This window comes from Ceratotherium simum, chromosome 2 (genome assembly GCF_057802395.1).
Source record: "Ceratotherium simum simum isolate JZ-2026a chromosome 2, ASM5780239v1, whole genome shotgun sequence".
Classification (NCBI taxonomy): Eukaryota; Metazoa; Chordata; class Mammalia; order Perissodactyla; family Rhinocerotidae; genus Ceratotherium; species Ceratotherium simum.
Window position 1 is genome coordinate 3690243 of NC_141901.1, and position 22103 is coordinate 3712345.

General features: G+C 43.7%; 1 protein-coding gene across 5 annotated transcripts in view; it reads right to left on the reverse strand.

Annotated features, from left to right (window-relative positions):
* The window catches only part of ILDR2 (immunoglobulin like domain containing receptor 2), a 63146-nt gene extending 41043 nt beyond the window's left edge, over positions 1-22103 (reverse strand). For all 5 annotated transcript variants that reach the window (XM_087437436.1, XM_087437432.1, XM_087437422.1 and 2 more), the window contains exons 1-3: positions 21947-22103; positions 6446-6778; positions 5413-5532 (exon numbers count right to left, since the gene is read on the reverse strand). In XM_087437436.1, coding sequence (XP_087293562.1) covers positions 5413-5532; positions 6446-6778; positions 21947-21992 — 499 coding nt within the window. In that variant the 5' untranslated portion in view covers positions 21993-22103. The remainder of the gene's footprint in view (positions 1-5412; positions 5533-6445; positions 6779-21946) is intronic.

Genomic DNA, 22103 nt, shown 5'->3' on the forward strand with positions numbered 1-22103 from the left:
GAACAGTTGGCTACCCAGCTAGCTAGAAATCATGGTGTCCTTTTGACTCATCTCTCTCTCATTTCTCAGTCACCAAGATCCATCACTTCCATCTCGGAAATGTTTCTATGTCGTGTCTTCTCAATTCACTACGCTGGTTCAGAATCTTATACCCTTTCACCCATCCTGCTGCAGCAACCCCAACACTGATCCCTCTGTTCCAGCACGCCTCTCCTATGCACTGTCTACCCTGCTGCTAATTATTGTTCCGATCCTGAGATCTAACTTCATTCCTTTGTTAAGGTTTCTTCACTGGCTCCCCAATGTCTTCGGGATGAAGTCCAAACTTCTTAGTCTGACGTATAAGACACCATAGTCTTGCTCTATCTGCTTTTCCATCTTCACCTTTGTGAGTATAAAGAGAAAACTAAATTCGTCTTAATTTTGCCTCTAATTTATCCCTTTAACTCATCTTTCCTTACTAATTGCTCATCTGAAATTCCAACCAGTTTTCTGTTCTTCATTTTGTAATCATCTCCAAGCAAAGCTAAAGTTTCAACTCCTTCAAGCCACCATCAATAGTTTTTCTCATTCTTGGGAGAAGATATTTGCAAATCATACATTTGATAAGGGGTTAATACTCAAAATATATAAAGAACTCATACAACTCAACAACAAAAAAACAACCCAAAAAAAAATGGGCAGAGGCGGACTGACCCTGTGGCATAGCGGTTAAGTTCATGCATTCCGCTTTGGTGGCCCAGGGTTTGCAGGTTCGGATCCCGGGCACAGACTGGCGCACCACTTGTCAAGCCATGCTGTGGCGGTGTCCCATATAAAGTAGAGGAAGATGGGCACAGATGTTAGCCCAAGGCCAATCTTCCACAGCAAAAAGAGGAGGATTGGCATCAGATGTTAGCTCAGGGCTAATCTTCCTCACAAAAACAAAAAAATGGGCAGAGGATCCGAATAGATATTTTTCCAAAGAAGACATACAGACAGCCAATAGACACATGAAAAGATGTTCGACATCACTAATTATCAGGGAAATGTAAATCAAAACCACAAGGAGATATCACCTCACACCTGTTAAAATGGCTATCATCAAAAAGACAAGAAATAATAAATGTTGGAGAGGATGTAGAGAAAAAAGAACCCTCATACACTGTTGGTGGGAATGTAAATTGGAAGCCACCATGAAAAACAGTATGGAGATTCCTCAAGAAATTAAAAATAGGACTACCATACGATTCAGCTATTCCACTTCTGGGTATTTATCTGAAGAATACAAAAACACTAATTCAAAAAGCCTTATGCACCCCTATGTTCAGAGCATCATTATTTACAGTAGTCAAGATATGGAAGCAACCTAAGTGTCCATCAATTGATGAATGGATAAATAAGATGTGGTATATATACACAATGGAATATTATTCAGCTCTAAAAAAGAGGAAAATCTTGCCATTTGCAACAACATGGATGGACCTTGAGGGTATTGTGCTAAGTGAAATAAGTCAGACCGAGGAAGACAAATACCATATGATTTCACTTATATGTGAAATCTGAAAAACAAAACAAACGAACAAACAATACAAAACAAACAAAAACTCACAGATACAGAAAACAGATTGGTGGTTACCAGAGGGGAAGGGAGCTGCAGGGTAGGTGAAACAGGTAAAGGGGGCCAAATGTATGGTGACAGATGGTAACTAGACGGTGATCACGTTGTAGTGTATATAAATATCAAATTATAATGTTGTACACCTGAAACTTATATAATATTATATACCAATTTTACCTCAATAAATAAATAGTTTCTTCTCATTCCTGTGGGATTACTCCTTTTAACTCTGACCTATTACAAAAGACCACAGTTTATTCCCTCTGGCTTCCTTGTGCATGGGCATCACTCTGTATGTTTTTTGTTTTTTGTTTTTTTTTTGAATTTTTATTTATTTATTTTTCCCTCAAAGCCCCAGTAGATAGTTGTATGTCATAGCTGCACATCCTTCTAGTTGCTGTATGTGGGATGTGGCCTCAGCATGGCCAGAGAAGCAGTGCGTCGGTGTGCGCCCGGGATCCGAACCCGGGCTGCCAGTAGCAGAGCGTGCGCACCTAACTGCTAAGCCACAGGGCCAGCCCCATTCTGTATGTTTTTATAACCAACCTGTAACCCCTTTATCTCTGTCACTGAATTCCTAGGAGGTCATTTTCTCATTTATCAAGGTAGTCACATCACTTATGTTCATCTACTTTTTAATCCAAGAATTTTAGAATTGAAGTACAGCTCAAAAGTAACTTAGTTAAACACCTTTTCCTATACATACATGCCTGATATAATAACTCATAAGAAATTTTCCACCCTCTTAAGGACATAGAAATAACTACTCCAGAAAACACTTATTCCATCTTTAGATCTTTAGATGTTTCCAATTGTTAACAGTTCTTTTTTTTTTTTTTTTGGTGAGGAAGATCAGCCCTGTGCTAACTACTCCAGAAAACACTTATTCCATCTTTAGATCTTTAGATGTTTCCAATTGTTAACAGTTCTTTTTTTTTTTTTTTTTGGTGAGGAAGATCAGCCCTGTGCTAACATCTTTTTTTTTGCTGAGGAAGACTGGCCCTGGGCTAACATCCGTGCCCATCTTCCTCCACTTTATATGGAACGCCGCCACAGCATGGCTTGCCAAGCGGTGCGTCGGTGCGCCCGGGATCCGAACCAGCAAACCCTGGGCCGCCGCAGCGGAGCGTGCGCACTTAACTGCTTGCGCCACTGGGCCGGCCCCAACAGTTCTTTCTTTATATTGAGAGGGTCTCCCCCAACTTGTCACTTCCACTCCTGGTTCTAGTTTTACCTAGCCAAGCAGACAGAGTAAGTTTCCAATCCCTCTCCTGTACAGCTCCACTTCAGATATCTGCAGACACTTCCCATGCTCCCTTTTCCAAGTCCCCTTTGGCTAGACCAAATCCTCCCAGTTCCTCCACCGTTCCTCACACAAAAGTCAATGACTGAACCAGTGGTTCATGGAGGTTGTAATTAGCAAACTGTGGACCCAGTTATCTCCCCACTGAGGTCTTCATCTCCTTGAGGTTGACCTCAGAAATCAGATCGCTCTCCTGGTCGCACATGAAAAGAATACCTAACAAATAGGCCTGCAAGATAGAACAACTGCATAATTAGAATTTTTAAAACTGTGACAGTATTTTCAAAAATTCTATGAAGGGTGTCAATACAAAGACGACTCAGAATTTTGCATTTGGAAAGTAAGTACAGTACTTTATGCACCCAGAAAATTCTTTGAAACTAACCCTTTAAATAACCAACACAACTAGCGTTGCCCTAAAAAGTTTACATGGCAAATTTCATGCTTTGAACATTTCCAGTTAATGTGAAACACAGAATTATGTGTTTCTCCTCCCCAAGAAGCGTAGCATGTATCTGTTTATCTCACAGATATGCTGCTTCTACTGTGATGAGCTGATCTGCAGACTCCCTTTTCCTTTTAGAGTAACACTGATTTCTGTTCTTCATCTTTTCTCCCATCTTTGGTGACCCTTTTCATCTGAGCCTTCCTTCCACCAACCTCTTTGTGTCCTCAGGACAGCATCTTCGCCCAGGTTACTTTGTATGTTTTGATCCAGAGGAGCACCCTTCACACACTTCAGCACATCCTCAGATGACAAGGCTTTCCCTCTATTCATTTTCCCACATGTGCAGAACTGGGACCAAATTATTTAAAGTGGTTTTTACCTGGCCTCCTTTTCCTGCACAGGCAATTACTTCTCTGCAAATGGCTGCACTGGCCAAACAACTGTGTTCACAATTAGCTAATTGCAGGCTCAATGAGCCACTTGTTCCTTCAAACTTGGCCGTTAGTGTTATGTGATTAGGCAGACATTTATCCTTTCATTCCCTCTGATTTACAGAGTCACAGCAGATCCCAAATCGGATTTCCCTGTCTTCTTTTACATTGTCAATATAAGCCTTTTACTTTTTTCTTTCCTTTTTAATATCTGTCATATTTCCCATCCTTTTACAAGTCACAGCAGTTATGCTTTATGTACTGGACCCAAGGAATATGTATTTGAATTAAGTTAACCCTCGAATAAGAGTTAATCATTACTGATTAAAGGGTTAATTATTAATAAATAATTATTACATTAATCCATTTTGTAAACTGTAAAATTAGGGCAGCAGAACAGTTGATTTGTCAAAGTCACACAGTCATGATAAAGTAAAACTAAAAATCCCAAATAGCAAATTCCACTTTCTCTCTGGGCACTGAGTTTCCCACATAGGGTAAAAATTAACCTTCAACCTCATTTGCCTTTAAAAGAAAACACCTTTAAATATTCCCCCAAATTGTTATCATCTGGTTTATTAAAAGCTACAAAAAATGTCATTTCTTTTGAAAAATGGCTTCAAGTATTTACCTTTCCTCCTACAATTAATAAAGTTTCTTTTCTTAATTTATGTATGTTTTATTCTAATTTTTTTGTTCAACCAACATTTATAGAGCATGAAATGAGTGTTCAATTTTCAGTTTCATACAAGGAGGTCATCTCCCACTGACATTCCTCCAAGCCACAAAAGAGCAAAAGTAGACAAAAATAATGAGTTTTCATTTATGAAGAAATTAGTATTAATAAGGATTAGATACATTTGCTTTGAGAATAACTCAGACGCTTCTGGGCTTCAAGAAATTTGCCTTCCAATTAAACACAAGCACACCTCCCCAACAGCTCTTTTCATTGGGCACCTTTTATTATTAAACTCTCCAGTTCACAGCCATCTTTCCCTATGATTGTCCTAAGTGGAGGTACTTGACTGGGGAAAGATTCCTGATGTCGTAGGAGATCCTGGCACACCAGTGAATTCTTATCTCTTAGCAGTCTTTACCCTGCTTCAAAGGCCTCTGGCATTTTCTTCAACAATTAGCATATACAGTCATGCACTGCATAACTACGTTTGACATATACAACAGTGGTCCCATAAGATTAGTACCAAACAGCCTAGGTGTGTAGTAGGCTATTCTATCTAGGTTTGTGTAAGTACACTTTATGATGTTCACAGAACAACAAAATCGCCTAACGATGCATTTCTCGAACATACACCCATCGTTAAGTGACACATGACTATAACAAGATAAGTAAAGAATAAGAGCAGAGAGACATCAGGATTAAAGATGCAAATGGAAGGCAGTTAAGAAAAAACCCTTAGAAAGCAGAAGAAACATTCAGGACAATGCTAAAAAGGGGGCCATAGCCTCCCAGAAACAAGATATAATAAATACAACTACTGCTTATAAAGAGCATATTCTAAAACCCGTGTGTGCGCAAAAGATAACGACTGTGTGCAACTGCCGACACATGCAGCAGGGAGAAGAGACGACACTGCCGGTGGTCTCAGGTGAAACAGGGTTTTTCACTTACCCAGCACCAGCAGTTCCACCGAGCCCTCGTTTTTGCCCTCCAGGTCATCAGGGGTAGTGACAACACAGTAGTAGAGTCCGCTGTCTCCCCACACGAGTTTCCCAATTTGAAGATCTGCGTCTGTTACCAAGAAAAGAAGGAGCCAGTCCTAAAGCTCTGTCTCGAAAGGAAAACACTGAACAATGTGGTGGGGCCCTTCTGGTGTGTCTGCAGTGTGTTCTGTTTCTTTACTTGGATGGTGGCTGACAACATGTTTGTTTTATTTATAACAAACAAATAAGCAACAACAAAAAAACTCCAACAAAACAATAACAAAAACTAGCATCCCTAAGGCGAGAGAATTAGAGCACCGCCAGAAACTGGTCTAGCACCAGTCCACTTTCAGGAACAGAAAGCTGCCTTCAGCCAGGCCTGCAGAGGCCCCTGAGAGCCAGGTACATTCCAGAATTACTCTGGACTCCTGGAAATGGGCTGACTTCACAGGAGTTCTTCAAAATTCAAATAATCAAATAGGTCATATCAGACTCTTAGGACCTTTTCTTGTCCACAGCTTTAGGGAGCCAGAGAAAGGGTGGAAATGATGCAAAACCATGTGGCATCCACTGGCTCTGTAACTTGTGTGCACATAACCCTTGTCCCAGCAGAGGAACTTCTGAGGGAAGTCTGCTCTCTGAGTTGGAGAAAGGGCCATAAAGGCTCATGTCAAGGTATAGGGTGTTTGACTGAAAAAGTTCTTTCACTAGAACCCATTTCAATTCAGTTCTGATAATAAGCTCCCAAGACTTGAGGTCAGACTCAGAAAAGACTATTTCCAAAGCTCATCTCTGTGTCTTCTCTAGATATTACTCCCTTCACCCTTCCTTCCCTCACCATTCCATTAAAGCAATTTGCTAGGTTTCTTGATGTTCCCATCTCCCATAAAATCAAAGTCCTGTGCAGTTGAAAGAGTGAGAGGCTGGCATCCCCTTGTGTCTGGGAGGAAGAGAACTAACCTCCCTCCCATTCCCTAGATTCAAAACAGAGGCATTATTACCATGAACAATCGTGATCTCCCTGCCCCTGTAGAAATCTCCCAGGGTGACGGTTGAGCCCTGTTTTGAAGCTACCACTCGAACAGTCCTCCTGCTGTCTAAACAATCCAAGTAGGGATCCCATTCCAGGTTTCTTTTGCTGAGAGACTGTGCCCGGGGAGAGGACATGCCCAAGGATTCTCCCATGCGATCCTGGCAGTAGGACTTGAACTTCCACTGCACGACTGCAGGCTGATGGGAGGACGTGGAGAAGTGGCAGCGAAGCACAGCGGGCTGGAAGAGCATGGCCACCTTCTTCTTGTCGGGCACTGTGACCTGAAGGCCTTCAGCCACAGCTGCAAAACAGAATGAACATGTCCAAATGGTACCTGATCCCGGACCTCACTTCACACCATGCAGTCATGCCTTTCTGCCTCATCTCCCTAACCTGTTCCTCCTCTTCTCTACCACAATTAATGGCATCTGGTTACCTTGTACAGAAACCTGCCCTCACTCCCAATATCCAACTAGTCACTAAGTCATGTCAACCTGATCTCTTAACATCTTTAATATTTCTTCCCTCCCCTCTAACCCCACTACCATGGCTTCTGTTTCTGCCCTCTTCATTTCTTGCACATAATATTACAGTCATCTCTTGTCTGGTCTCCCTGCCTGCAGTTGCCCACATGTACTACATTCTCCTTGCTCAGGTGATCTTTCCAAATCTGACTGTTATGGCTCTCTTTCTTAAAACCCTTCACTCATCCTCCACGGCCTTCAGGATAAAACCCAAAGTTCTTGGCAAGGTATTTAAGGCGCTCCATCATCCATTTCCTCTTACCTCCTCAGCCTCACTTCTTGCAGAACCTCTATTTGAGCACCAACCTCCAAGAATACCAAGCAACTAACAGTTTCCCCAATTGGGACACGCTAGTTCACACCTCTACATCTTGGCGCATGATGTCCTTTGTTTTTGGAATGCTTTTTCCTCATTTCTTTCCCCTGGAAACTCTTTTCCATCTTTCAAAACCCAGTTCAAAGGTTTCTTGTAAAGCCTTCTCTGACCAATCAATCCATCCGTCACTTCCTCCTTTGTGCCATCAGTATCCCCAGCATTCTCCTCTAGACGTTTATTATAATAATTTTGCAAATATTTTTTTTCATGCCTGTCACCTCCACCAGACTTCTCATGTATGGAATGTGTCTTATCTTGCTGTCCTGGCTTGTGAAGCCCATAGTTACTCAATAAATATTTGATAAATAAGGACAATGAAGCCAGGAAGTATGACTGCAGCAGGAAGTGACTTCCCTTCCAGCTAGTGACCAAGCAAAGGGGACAGAGATGAAGGGGGAAAGACGCCTTTGAGAGAAATGGAAAATTTCAGATCAAAAGAAGTAGACTAAGTTCAAATGCTTTGAAGGGTAATAAAAAAATAAAAAAGGGCTAGAAAGCAGATGAGAAGTTTTAAGTGGTGAAAAAGTCCAACCTGAGGTGTGGTGTCTGAGAAAGAGAGGGAAATTTCAGTGAATGAAAGACCAGGGGAGTGTTTGAGAGGCAAATGGCCTCTATGAACTCAATGGTAAGATCTCGAAATTCCAAGCAAAGAGAACATAACTGCCTCAGTTGAAGGGGTGAGTCAAGAGTTTCTAGCTTGATCTGAGGTTAGAAGTGGAAATAGAATTATGATGAGAGGCAGAAAAAGGAATATGAATAGAAAGACACAATAAAGAGGTTCTGAATTGAATCCGAGAGCCTGCCAAGTCAGCTTTAGGTAGCTTGAGGCAGAGAGTTTCACCCAGAATTACAGGGTGGACTTGAGACATGCAGGCAAAGACTAGTTTCCATGGGATGCCTCCTGTTCTTTATTACTGCTGATGTTCACAATGATATCCTGCAAAGCACACTCACTCTATGACTCGAACATACACTTATTCATGAATGTTTCTTGGTAGAAGCACCCTTGACAAGGGCAAGATACCATATTTGTACTCATGTCTTCTGATTTCCAGACCAGTGCCTCTCTTCAGTGAAAGCACTATGAAAAAGTAGGTTCTAATTCCTGTGTGGAGAAAAAGGTTTCTGCATTCTGTGGAATTGGGACATGAATGCAACAGATTATTTGAGATTTAGAAATCTTAAAGTGTTTTGAACCTACCAAGCACTCAACAGCTACCTATGGAATAAATGAAAGAATGGATGAGCAAATGAATGACTAGTAATATGGAATTTCTAGGACTTTGCAGAGAAAAGTAGTTAAATGTGTCATAGATAGCATGGCATAATAAAAAAGCATTGGCATCAAATAGATGGGGCTTTGATTCTTATTTGGCCATATACTAATGGTGAGGCCTTAATGAAGCCTCTTAAGCAATCCTCACCTGTAAAGTGAGCCTTATCATCCTTGCTCACAGGGTTGTTAAGAAACGTTATCTCCTTCATCATCTGCAGAGCGTGGACTCCAGAGCAGAGCACTGTGACTGTGACCCGTAGAGGGTAGATCTCAAATACTAACCCGCTCTCACCTTTCCCGCCTTTTCCCTCACTTCCCATTTTGAGGCTCCTTAATCTTGATGACCATCCACCACCAATAGGTTTGATTACAGCTAGATTATGTAGATAGCCCGACTGAGGGGCAAATAATTCCCATCTGGAAGCTCACTGAAGCGCCTCAGTTCCCACGCTCCACTGCATCCCTTTACTACCCCCATATGTTGATGTGGCGCATTCCGTGCTCCCTGACTCCCATAGCTGGATTAGGAGAAGAAATTTCTTTACAGTTTCTCCTTAAATTCTATTGCATTATTTTTTAACCTCGTAATTCTTCTTCGAATCCTCATTCACATCCCAATTTTCCAGGTAACAAAAATGGGACAGAGAGGTGAAGTGACTTCAGTTAGCAGTGATTGAGGCTGGATAACCAACCACAGGCACTGTTCTCAGTACAAGGCCGTGTTCTTGACCACACCACCTCTCTTCTCTGCTACATATTCAGGCTCCACTTGAGAAATCACATTTCCTAGCCTTTCCAGGATAAATAAAACCAGCAAAGGAAGCAGGTGCTACACAAAAATGTTATAGAAGGTTTTGTCTTGTTTTTTGAGAGAGTTAAGTCTGGGGTTTTGTTCATTAGATGATTACTAAGAATAACCTCCTTCCCAGCTCCGTTCTCTGTTTACGAGATTAGCCACTTGACCAAGCCATTGGACTCCCTTAATTATTAATAGAAGTTAGTCAGTTCTCAGCTTCTTCTATGACGTACACAGAAACTCATGCACCAAAGAATAAAGAATACATTCTCAGAGACATCTGCCTTTTTTATAGCATGATAGTTAAAGGCATGGATTTTGGAGTAAGTCCTAAACTAGAATCCAAGCTCTACCACTTCCTAGCTGCATGACCCAAGGCAAATTACTCAACTCTTATGAGTTTTCGTTTCCTCACTGATAAAACCAGAATAGTAATAGTAACTACCTTATGGAGTTGTTTGAGGGTTAAATGAGATTTTATCCTAAGCACTTAGGATAAAGTGGTATATAGTAAGCACTCAATAAATGCAGTTGCTGCTGCTGCTGTCAAGAACAGTCCATTGACTTCTGTGAAACTATGAACCTAAAGCTAGGTGAGCACAGATATCGAGGTGTGAGACACTGAGTGTCTAGGACGGAATGGACAGAAACTGCACAGGAATGCTAGAAGTAATTAGGAGTTCCACAGTGACAGCGCCTCGGTGTCCTCAGCACTGCACAACCACATATGTACCTCCTGGAAGTCAGAAACAGAGGGTAACCCCGTGTGTGTGCGCACACGCATACGTATTCGTACCTGTGCAGGTATAATGGGAACCCTGGGACTCTAAGCTAAGGAGAGATCTGGACAGCTGGAGAGGACGGGACTAGGAATTCCAAGGAAACGTCAGTTAGTTGGATCTTGGAGGATGACAAGAGTGAAGAGTCAGAAAGCTGAAAATGCCAATCCCTGCTTTCGCTCTATAAGCTTCAAACCGTAGGATGAATGCCACCCAACTCTGAGCCTACACTGGCCAAGCTTATTAGGAACCCCAATCCTACTGGAGGGTGGGGTCTAGAATGCTCTCTGGCCCTAACCCTGGATTCCAGGTGAGGGCTTGGGTTCCCTACGCCCACAGAGCAGCATCTCTTTCCCTTAACTTATGTTTATCTTATACTTAGTGTTTCCACCTGATGTGAAATCCATTTGCCCCACTAGGACTGCAGCCTTGCTCTGAGCTCCAGCCTGCTTGTCTGGGCACCAATACCAGCCCCTTCTCCTGAGAATTTGTATTGTCTCCTGGACCCCTCACATGTGACTGATCCAAATTTGAAACTGATGCTGCTACCTACCTAACTTGGAAAAATACCTCTCATGGGACCCCCACTCCTCCCCCCATAACAGGCCCCTCTGAGACAGCTAATTGGGGCAAGGATTAATTAAGATTGGCGGGACCGTGGACAGTGAGATCTGGCCTGGGAACACCCTCCTTTGTCTCTCATTCCCAAGAGATCTGCCCTGGGGCTAGGTTAGTGTCCTGAGCCTGGGTCCTAACCTCTTACAGGCTTTTTTTTTTCCCTATTTCACTTGTCAGATTTCAAAAACCTAGTACTTCTTATGCTGGAGTCTATACAGTCTAATAAGAATAACTTTGAATGCCAAGTAAATAAATTAAAATTTTTCAGCCTCTTTGTAGTGTTCATCTGTGCATTCCATCTAAGAAATCTTTTCACTCCCATGGTTCCAACTACCAGTAATGTCTCAGACCCTCAACTCCCTTAAGCTTCATCTGCATGTTTACCAGGTACTTCAAATTAAACCTGTCTAAGCCTCATTCGTCATCTCCTCTTTTCCCACCTCAGCTCTTGTTTATAAACCAGTCCTTTCTTTCTCCCTGGCTCTTTTGTCAGTACACCCCTATCCTATTGCCTCACACAGAAATCACAGCTTTGGTGATTTCCTCTCTGTCCCTGACACATTCGGTTGGTCACTAAGTCTCTCAAATTTGACCCTTCTCTATTCCCACTGTCTCTACTTTAAATTAGGTTTCTATTCCTCCTATTAGGTAATAGTTATGAAATGCTTACTATGCATCAGAAATTGTGTTAAGAAATTGTGTTCATGTAGTATCTTAATCAATTCTCTCAAAAAATCCTATAAAGTATGTATTATTATTACACCCATTTTATAGATGAAGAAACTGATTCTCAGAGAATATATGTATCTTGCCTAACATCTCAGGGTTAGCAAGTGACAGTTAGGTTTGAACCCAAGCTGACTGGCTGCAAAGCTTTTATTATCACTCTACACAGGTCTTCATTACCTTCTCAGTTTTATAATAGCCTCCTCAGGGGTCTCCCTACTTCTAGCCCAACACACTCTCCACACTTTTTCTATCTAGAGTATTCTTTTTTAAAAGACATATACATTCATGTCTGTCCCCTGCTTTAAGGCCGCCAATGATTCCCCATTCTTCCAGGATAAAACCCAAATGTCTTGAGATGGCATATCAGGCCTTCTCCATGATTTAGCCCCAAGCAGGCTCCAGACATACTAAAATATTTTCCATTCTTTGGTTACAAATATGTTGTTCCCTCCACCTGGGGAAACATCAGGGCATGTAACCGAAGGAGTTTCTGGGAGCCAGACAGAGAGGAGCACTGAGTGTGGATCGTGCACACACATGAGCAAGCACATGCTGGCACAATGGGAAGGCTGGGACTCTGAGTCCAGACAATGGTGACACCATTTGGAAGCTCTTATAAAGACATTCACAGAGGTTTAGAAAGAATCTGTGTTTCATCCTACAAACTAAAGCAAGTATTCCAGAAAACTGGCGAGAGAGCTTAGGGAGGACAGCAGAAGACAGAAAAGAAGTGCAACAAGGTGAGGGGTCATCCTGTATAGAACACATGTGTAAAATTAGGATTCCTGACTGAAATAAGCACTGGATGGCATATTGAAGATTACAGATGGTTTTCTGCATTTGCAGAGGAGAAAGTCACCCTTCTTAGACCATCAGACCATTCTTTCAGTTTTTATTGTGCCCTTGATCCACAGGAAAACTGCCCTTAACTATATAATTCAGAGTCAATCAAAAATATATTTTAAAACATTATGTTAAAACATTTCCCTGATCTTGAGAAATTCACTAGAAACTTGGTTTCTAACTCTAGGGTTAGAGGGCAAGGACCAGGATTTGCTTGACTTTGTATCCCCAGTATACAGCCAAGCCATAGAACATAGCTGAAGCTCACAAAATGTGGAATGAATCAATGAATGAATGAACAAATGAAGGAGTCTGAAGGGCCTTTCTTAACAGGTGGTCCCCAGTGCAGACAATGGATTCTGGCCAATAACTAGGAAAGCTGCCCAAAAGCAGAGTGATGAGTGACAGCTCAGAGCTGCAGCCTCATCTCAGCTAGTCACCAGGGTTACCTAGTCCCTAGATCAGGGACAATCAGCTCCAAGTGCAGACAATGCTTCCCTGCATGTGGCAAGATAAGGTCCTGCCCCAAATCTCATGTAAAGAAAAGGATTCTAGGCATGACGAGCAGTGTTCTTGCAAGAATAACAAGACAGTATCTATAGCGATGCTGTTCTTATTTTAGCACTTGCATTTTTTTCAAAGCAAGTTCCTTTTCTCCACTAGTTGTAAGCTATTCCTGCCAGCATCTTTGAGAGGCAGATTTATAAGCACAGCCCCATTTTAGAGAAACAAAGATTGCTGCTAAAGGTCATGGAAAATGATCATTGCTAGAGACAGGCATCTTTAGAAATTTTGTATAAAGCTCGCCCATCCCTTAACTCTTGAAGTCCCAGAAGCGGGAAGTGACCTCAGAATTGCCCATTCACCAGCATATCCTGGCTTTCAGACTCCCAAGGTTTTCCTTCATTCAGTACGACAAATCTTCCTTTTCCTGCCTTCAAGTTAGATCTTCCTTAAGAAATTCATCTTTTGGGGCCGGCCCAGTGGCGCAGCGGTTAAGTGTGCGGGCTCAGCTTCCACGGCACAAGGGTCTGCATGTTCGGATCCCCGACGTGCACTGATGCACTACTTGTTAAGCCATGCTGTGGCAGCATCCCATACAAAGTAGAGGAAGACGGGCACGGATGTTAGCTCAGAGCCAATCTTCCTCAGCAAAAAAAAGAGGAGGACTGGCATCAGATGTTAGCTCAGGGCTGATCTTCCTCACACACACAAAAAAGAAATTCATCTTTTGTCTTCACATTTTTAATATGTTGTCCCAATTTCCTAAGAGGTAGTTTTAGGGACGATTGATGAGCAGGTTTTCTAAGTGTAGGAGTGAATAAGGAGTGTCCAAGCACCTCCTCTAGGTTTGGTTCATAGTCCAGACGAGGAAAGAAAGCTTGTCCATCCCTTAGTAGCATAGTCAGGATGGGAGCAAAGCATTTTGGGAAATGTTGATCTATGGGATCAACGTTTAAAGAAAAATAAAATACAGCTTGAATCTTTTTTTTCCCCCAGAAATAGAAACCATTCATCTTCCTCATACACTTGGGTTAAAAAATAAAATAGAAAGACTTTATCAAGAACAATAGACATTCCCTTGGTGTTTGCGTATTTTCTGAGCCTGGTTCTCCAGCTTTCCCATTGAGTCCCCATCACATTCTTGCATGTTTTCTCCCCAAGAGTTCCAAAGGCAGCAATATCTCCCCCCTTTCCATGGGACCATGGTAAATGCCAGTGCTGCCCTTGCCCAGGAGGGCTTTGCTCATGGCCTAGTTATTATTTGCTGCCAATAACTCTGGTACTTGTGCACACAGAGCTTGCCATTCGTTAAGCATATGTTCTGTGTGTCCAACTGAGCCATGCTTTCCTATATCCTGCCACCACTGTGCAGATAAAAGCCAAAAACATATCTCCTTTCTGTCTGGTTTGCTTCATCTTCCAGAAATCTGAAATGAGATCATGGGTAAGGTCTAGCTGGCTTACATGCTGTTCCAGTAGGACCAAAGCAGTACCAAAAGAGGTCATTCTGTACCCTGCTGAGCAGAGGTACTTTGGATACTGTCCTGATTCATTCAGGTGGGTCAGACTTCGAGGATGGACCAGCCATTTGGACAGAGAAAACTCCTGTAAGAACGCTCTCATCAACCTTTATCAACTTATCTGTCTTTCCAGTCTAGATCTCTCACCCGAGCTCCAGACACGATATACAACTCCATTCTCCATCTGGATGTTACACAAGCACCTCAAACTCATCATTCTGTAGACAGAGATGCTAACTGTCCTCTTCGTTCAGTAATAGAACTTCCTAAATTTTAATCTGGCCAGCCAAATCAGCCACGTACTACATTTCCTAGCCTCTTTTGCAGCTAATTGTGTCCACAGGACTAGACTCAGGACAAAGGTATGTGAGAAGAAGCAATGTGTGCAGTTTCTGGGTCACCGCTCTACAGACAAGCTGTTTCCCTAGCCTTCTGCTTTTCTTGCTCCTACTGGCTGAGAAATGCCTATCACTGGAGCTGTCTTGCGAGCCACATGTTGGGAATGGTAGACTCACCCCCACTAGATCTGGACTGTTACAGGAAAGGGAAAGAAATTTTGTGTGAGTTACTATATTTTAGGGTCTCTTTGTTACAGTAGCTTAGACTATATGTTAACTAATACAATGCAAAAAACTGAACCGTTATTGCCTATCGTTTTCTCCTGCTATATTAGTTCATGTCCACAAATGGCATCCCCAGCAATCCCAAGCCAGAAACCTGGAGGCATCTTTGACACTCCTTCCTCTTCAACCTCCACATCCAGCCGAGACATACTACTTCCTCCACCTCTGGTCACTGTTCACTTCTCTCCTCCCCACTGCACCATATGAGTTCAGGATCTCATCATGTCTTGCCTTTCTGTCTGCAAAGTCTCCTAGTTGGTTTCTGCTGCAAGTTTGCCCACATCTAATCCACTCTCCACACTGAAGTCCAAATGATATTTCTAAAATGCACATCTAATCGTGACACTCCCTTGCCCTAACCCTTTTAAAGACTCTCTAGCCACTTCAGAAGTACAAGGGCTCTTCCATTCCTCCTGCAGCACTAAATTCTCCAACCATACTAAAATATTTGTAAGTTTCAGAAAACATCATGTCCTCCCTTGATTCTCAGCTTTTGCACATGCTTGTAAATTTCCATTCCTCCATCCCACTCTTCTTCCAGTAACTCCTACTTATGCTTCTGGACTTACTCAGCTATCACTTCCTCTAGAAGCTTCTTCTTGCTCTTACTGCAGTCATAGTACCCCAGATAATCACATCACATTGCCTGAGAATTTCCTGTTTAGTCATCTTTCTCCACCACTAATAACAAGCTCTGCCCCTCAGGCTTTTAAAGACTCTGCTACATAGTAGGTAGTTGACCCATTTGTTGAGTGATTTAACCCAGTTGATAGATTGCATTATCTGTTCCAGTTATCTTTCCCTCCCCACTCTTGCATTGTTCCCTATAGGCAGAGTACACCAACCATTCCATAGACCATGAACTTGGCCAGGTGACTTGCTTTGGCCAATGGAATGTGAACACATGTGCCATAAGACTTGTCTGAGCAGAAGCTTAAAAGGCATTTGTGTGTTTTGGCTCTGCACCCTACCCCAACCCCCCTTGAGGCCTCCACCATAGGAACAGCATGCTGCTCCTTCACCCTGGGTCTTAGAACAAGAAGACATTTGGAACCTAGCCAAGTCCACCAATTGGAGCCAATTCACAGGTGAACCACAGCTAACTGCAGCTCTCATGTAATATGAGCAAAAACTAAATGTTAGCTATTGTGAGCTACTGAGATTTCGGGGTTACTTGTTGCTGCATCAAGATGCTGACTAATATACCTATTTGGGGGTTCAGAATAAGTATTGAGGGCCTACTATGTGCCACACATTGTGCTAGGAGTTTTACATAATTTAATTTAAATTATTACAACAACCCTATAAGGTACGTTAGCTTCCCATTTTAAAGCCAAAGAAAATAAGGCAAAATATTAAGCTAGTATTCAAATCTAGGTCAGTTTGAGCCCAATCCCTCTCCCCCTACTGCCTCTGAGTCTGCCTCCCAATGAGCCAAGGGCATGGGAAGAGTGATGATGCACGATCCCTGCTAAATATGAGGGTTTTACTCCTAATTCAGAGCGCCACTTCCTGCAGGGCTCCAGGTGCTGCAGGAGAACAGGGGAAGCAGCATGATCTTCTGAGTTCTTCCTTGTTTCTTGGCCTATAAAGAACTCTAGTCATCCAAAATGTGTTCTTTCATTTTCAGAGAGTCAAAATCTGTGTTGAAGACCAAGATTTTAAGCATACATATGCCACAGCTACATCCTGTGCAGCTCTTGGGTGCACAGCACCAGTCCCTAGTCCAAGATGGGCTCTGACATGCCAGCAGTATCTGCTGTCACTGGGTCATGTCCTCTGCTCTCCTGTGCCTCGCAGGAGCACTCCTCATTCACTCCTTTCCTGTAGATCTGAGGATTTAATTAAAATACTAAATGCTATTCTTTCTTACTTTCCCCTGCAATATTTCCCTGAGTTGCACGAACTCTGAGCCTCAGTACCCAATGCCCCATAATAGACACCATGTATGTTCACTTAAATCAGGAGTTCTAGTTTGACCCACCTTAACCAGAAAAGAATGTTTTTCTCTTGGATTCAGGTACTTGAAACAACCAAGTCATATTAAGTCAGTGACACTATTATCTTATTCTTTTAATCAATGAGATACCTGGACTTGGACAAGTCACTTATTCCCTCTGAGCCTTAGTCTTCTTGAGTAGAGGTAGGTAATATCAGCCGTACTTACTTAGAAGGATTAAAAGGGATAATGTATATGAAAGCCATTTAATACACAGAAAAGCATTAGAGCATGTAAATAAGTAGGAAAAACAACCACATCACACCTTTCTTTACATTCCTGATTGGGGAAAAGGAGGCATAAAAGCTAAAATGTTTGGAAGGAGTGAAGAGATGAGTGGGTCCTGGAACAAAAAGTTGAGACTGGAAGGGCCACTCTAGGGCCACATTGGCTGGAGTAGGATTCATCCACCTGGTCAAAAGTGCTTACCTTGCTTTACCAATCCTCAGTATGACCACACTTAATCGTTCAGAGTGGACCCCGCCCTGTCCACCAAGCATTGGTGTTTGTTCCTCTGAAAATCTTAACAAGAGCTCTCCCTTCCCAGCTGGTGTTTTTCATCCCGATTATTAATGGTCAGGGAAATGTTGAAGAAAACTGGGGGTCCCTGATGGCTCTTCACTGAATGAATTATAAAAGAAAGAACGTCACTTTTTAGTTTTTTAGTTGATTTCCAACTCATCAAAATTAAATGGAGAAAAGTTCAGAAGCATAGACTCTTAAGACATGAAAGCGACCATAGAAGTCATCTCATTCAACAGATTATAAGGCCAAGATCCCATGGTTATACAGTTAATTTGTCGAGCAGATGAGACTAGAACCCAATCCTCAACTCCCAGTTCAGGTTCCTTCCACTAACCAAGTCCTGATACGAATACTACTAACATTGTACTAAGCACTAAGTACTTGCACTAAGACTACTAGCATAGTACTAGCATAGTACTGCATTAAGACTACTAGTACTAATACCAAAGTCTGTATAAACTAGTCAACCAGCAGAATCATGTGAGTCTAAAATCTAAAGAGTGAGGGGGATACTCAATCAATCCCCCTCTCCTAGTCCGAGAGAAGCATGCAGGCTGGTGAATGGTGGGGCGTGGGGAGAACTGTGACAAAATGTTGAAAGAGGATGCTCTGGGATGAATAAGGTCTCTTCCAGGGAGGAAAGCAGAGCAGAGGAGGGAGAGAAGTTGAAAGGTACGCAGAACAGGAAAGATGATGATGGAAGTTGAGATGTCAGCAATCTCCAAAAGCAAGTCTTCCTTCATCAGGGCTAATAACACTTTAACTCTCCATACCCAAGCCTATCTTCACACAGTCAGCAGGCATCTACCTGAATGCAAACCAGACTAGGTAACACCCATTCCTGGATACCTCCCTTCCTGCTGCAGGCTGAGTTAGGAGTCGCTTTGAGGCACCTCACAACACTTAGTGCAGAGCTCCATTACTGCTTTTGCACAGGCTACTCTAACTGTGTGTTCACAGTTCCATCAGTCTCCGCCACCAGACTGTTAGCTCCTTGAAGGCAGGGGCTATGTCTTATTCATCCTATTAGCCCCAGCACAATGCCTGGACATGGCAGTAACTCAGCCACTGACCATGCATGAATAAATGTCTTCGCTCAGCCATTACCACTGCTGGGAGTTCATTTCAGAGCTGCTCCACCCCACTGCGGGCTGGGGTTGGGTATGCCTCCTCCATGCTCTCCCAGCACCCATGCGGCTCTCACGGCTCTCCTCACAGGACCTTTCACCTCCATATCAAAATTACCTAAAGACTCATTTGAGTCACTGACTAGACTGACAACTCTCTGAGGGCAAGGACTATGTCTTCTGTCTCTTTATTCTCAGCACCTATCATAATACTTAGAAACCACAGGAATTTAATACATACTTGTAGAATGGATGACTAAATGAACGAATAATACCAAAAGAGTGCCAAAAGAAATGCTAACAGAGCAAGCGATCCTCATCACAGAGAGACCCAAAAGAGTCTCCGGGAAAACACATCACCTGCTCCCAGAGTGTGTTCCCCAAGTGTCAACACAGCTCCAGCGTTTCCCACAGCCTCTGCTGCCAGGAAAGGATGAAACGCCATCCATATTCAGGAACAAAGGCAGAGTGAACCCTCCTTCAAGTCTTATTGCTAGATGGCACCTGTTGCTAAAATAGCAGCTGGTGAGCATTTTGTTTTGTTCACAACAACAACAAAAACAATCTATTACAGGAAGCAGCATCACAATGACAATAAGAAATCATGAGGCTAAATATATAGCAGAAAGAAATACAGAATTTTAGCCATGAAAGACAAAGAAGGAGCTGCTAGAGCCTGAGGAAAAAAGCGGAAGTGTTGATTAGACATTGCTCAGCTTGCATTAAAAGAGAGAAACGTGGGGAGGATGGATGGGAGGGGAGAAAGAGAAAAAGAGAGGGAGAGGAGAGAAAGGGAGGGAGGGGGAGAATGAATGTGTTTTTTCCTGGCTCTCTGACTCATTTTGAATCTGTCCTTTCCTTCCTCCCTCCCTTTCTGCCACCCCCTCAAGAGAGAGAATTCATTGATTGGGCTGGACTAAAATTTCTTACCTTTCCTCTCATGTTTCTCTGTGAACGATGAGTCTGACTCCATCTCATCCTTGACTGCTCCTCTCTCCTCCTGTCCCCTCCCCAGCCGCCATTGTTAGCTCCTCTACTTTGCTGAGGCTGAGAGGCAGCTTGTCCAGCGGCACAACTGCCAGCCTTGATGGGATGAGGGGGAAGCAGAAGCTGGGGTCAGGGGAGCCAATGGGTGATCACTGGGATCTCGAGCCAGCCTCACGTGCAGAGCACAGAAGCCCCAGCCCTCCGGCAGCTGAGATGTCCCTGATAACAGACCTGTTGCCTGCTCCCAGGCAGGGGCAGCCACTCCAGGTACAGATGGAAGAAGGCAGAGACAAAGCAGCACCTCCCCTCAAAACAAACACCCCTACAACAAAAAACCTAGAGGAGCAGCTTAGGAGAGTGCCAACAGGACTGGCCTGGGGTTTGGGAGAACTGGGTTCTAGTCCCTGCTCCATCACAGATTTGCTGTGTGCATATCGCCTCTCTGGGTCTCCATTTCTGCAAACTGAGAGGGCTGAATGAGATGGCCTGTGGTCCCTTTCCAGTGATATGATTCCATTTCACATGGCTGTTAGCCATATCGAGCAAGGGCTATCTCTTCCCCTTCTGCTCCACTCCCTGCAAATCCCCAGAGCGCTTTTCTTGGACACAGACCAGGGTGCTGGAAGGGCACCTCTGACTCAGGGACCCCTGCCCAGACGCCTGGCTGACTTCAGGGAGGTGGTGATACAGGCTCAAGGCCTAAGCTCCCCTCGAATATGATAACTGAAAAGAAGAGGCAAATTAAGGACGTTCAGAATCAGTGAGGGTGGCAGTGGAAGGCACTGGGAGGCCAGGGAGTGGGGAGGCATGGATCAGCCAAACCCTGAAATTAGATGATTCATATTTGAATAATGTGGGAGGGATGAACTCAGAGCAGCCAAGAGAAGTGGCCAGCTCTGGTGAGGGTGGCCCCCCAAACCTAAACCAGCAGAAGGCAAGAGCCAGTGTTAGGGGCCCTGCATTTGGAAGAGGAAAAAAACTGAGACAATCAATAATCTTATTCTGAAGCTAAGGGAAATAGGGTTTTTGCCCTTCTTCTTAAATGTATTTTACTCTCTTTCAATGACTTGCCTTAGATATTTTAAACTTGCTCCTCTTTTTCTACTGATTTGATTTTTCCAAATCTTCTGGTTGGTCCCCACAGGGGACAAAACTTCATTTTTTGGTGCTATTTTCTGTTTTCTCTCCTGCGCTTCACTGCCCGCATCCTGCCCTCACAACCTTTCAGATCCCTTGTTCCTTTCTTCCATCACTCTGTCTCCACCTGACTCCACCTTGCTTAGAATCATTGCCTCAGACACAGTCCCAGCTACCCAAACCTTCCTAACCGACACCCCCCACCCCCAAGCATGGCTACTTTGTGAACCTCTCAGGGCTGGCCACCCTGCCTGGCCATCTGTCCCTCAACCATGCAGTAGCATCTTGTGGGACAATGTGTTAGGAACCAGAGCCTTTCCAGACCCCAGGAGAGTAGGGAGAAAGTTCACAAAAAGAGAGGGGAAATACGGAGGACCCAGCTAGAGGAGGTGACTCTAATGCTGGGGAGAAGCCCTACCTTCTTAATATCTCTGCAAATTCTCTTTATTGGAGGGAGGGAAACCTGATTATTAGGGGGAGGTAGGCTTTTCTTTTCTCACTATGGGACCACTCCCCAAATGGAACCAAATGAGAGAGAGCAGGGCCCTAAACTCCACAACCAGTTAAGCCTGCATCCCCATCTCCTTCCTCATCCCCGCTGCCCTGAGCTGCCCTGAACGGGAGCCACAAAGAGAACGTCCCTGGGTCTCTCAGCTTCTCTAGGGAAGGAATTGAGGAGACACTCCTCCACCCCCCACCTCCAGAAAACTATTCTCTTAATCAGTCTCCTCGGAGCTTTCATTTTTTCTAGCTAGGTTTCTCCCAGGACTCACAGCATTACAAACTCAGGATAAGACCGAGGAAGAACCGTTGTATGGAAGGGGGAATGCACATTCGGAAGAACAATCTAATATCTCGAGTGAGTCAAACACCTGCATTTTGATCCGTCTCACTTGTAATCGGGCTTCTCCCCCGCCTCCCCCATCATTCACACACACACACACACACACTGCCCCCTCCCCCACTTCCCACCAGCCTGCTAAGCGGCTTTAAATACAACCAGGGGGAAATGGGGGTGGGGGAGGGGGTGGGGGTGGGGTGAGGTGAGAACTACCACTACCGGAATATATATAAAGTTATTCGTCTCCGTAGAAAATGACTCTTACCTGTTAGCCAGAAAAAAGCAATCCACGCCAGCACGACCCTGTCCATTTTCCCCAACTTCCCATCCAGATGAAGGAGTGAGCAAAGTGGGGAATGGCAGAAACGGAAGCATCTATGTAACCCAGTGCAGAGGCGGCGGCGCTGCGGCCGCGGGCGTGA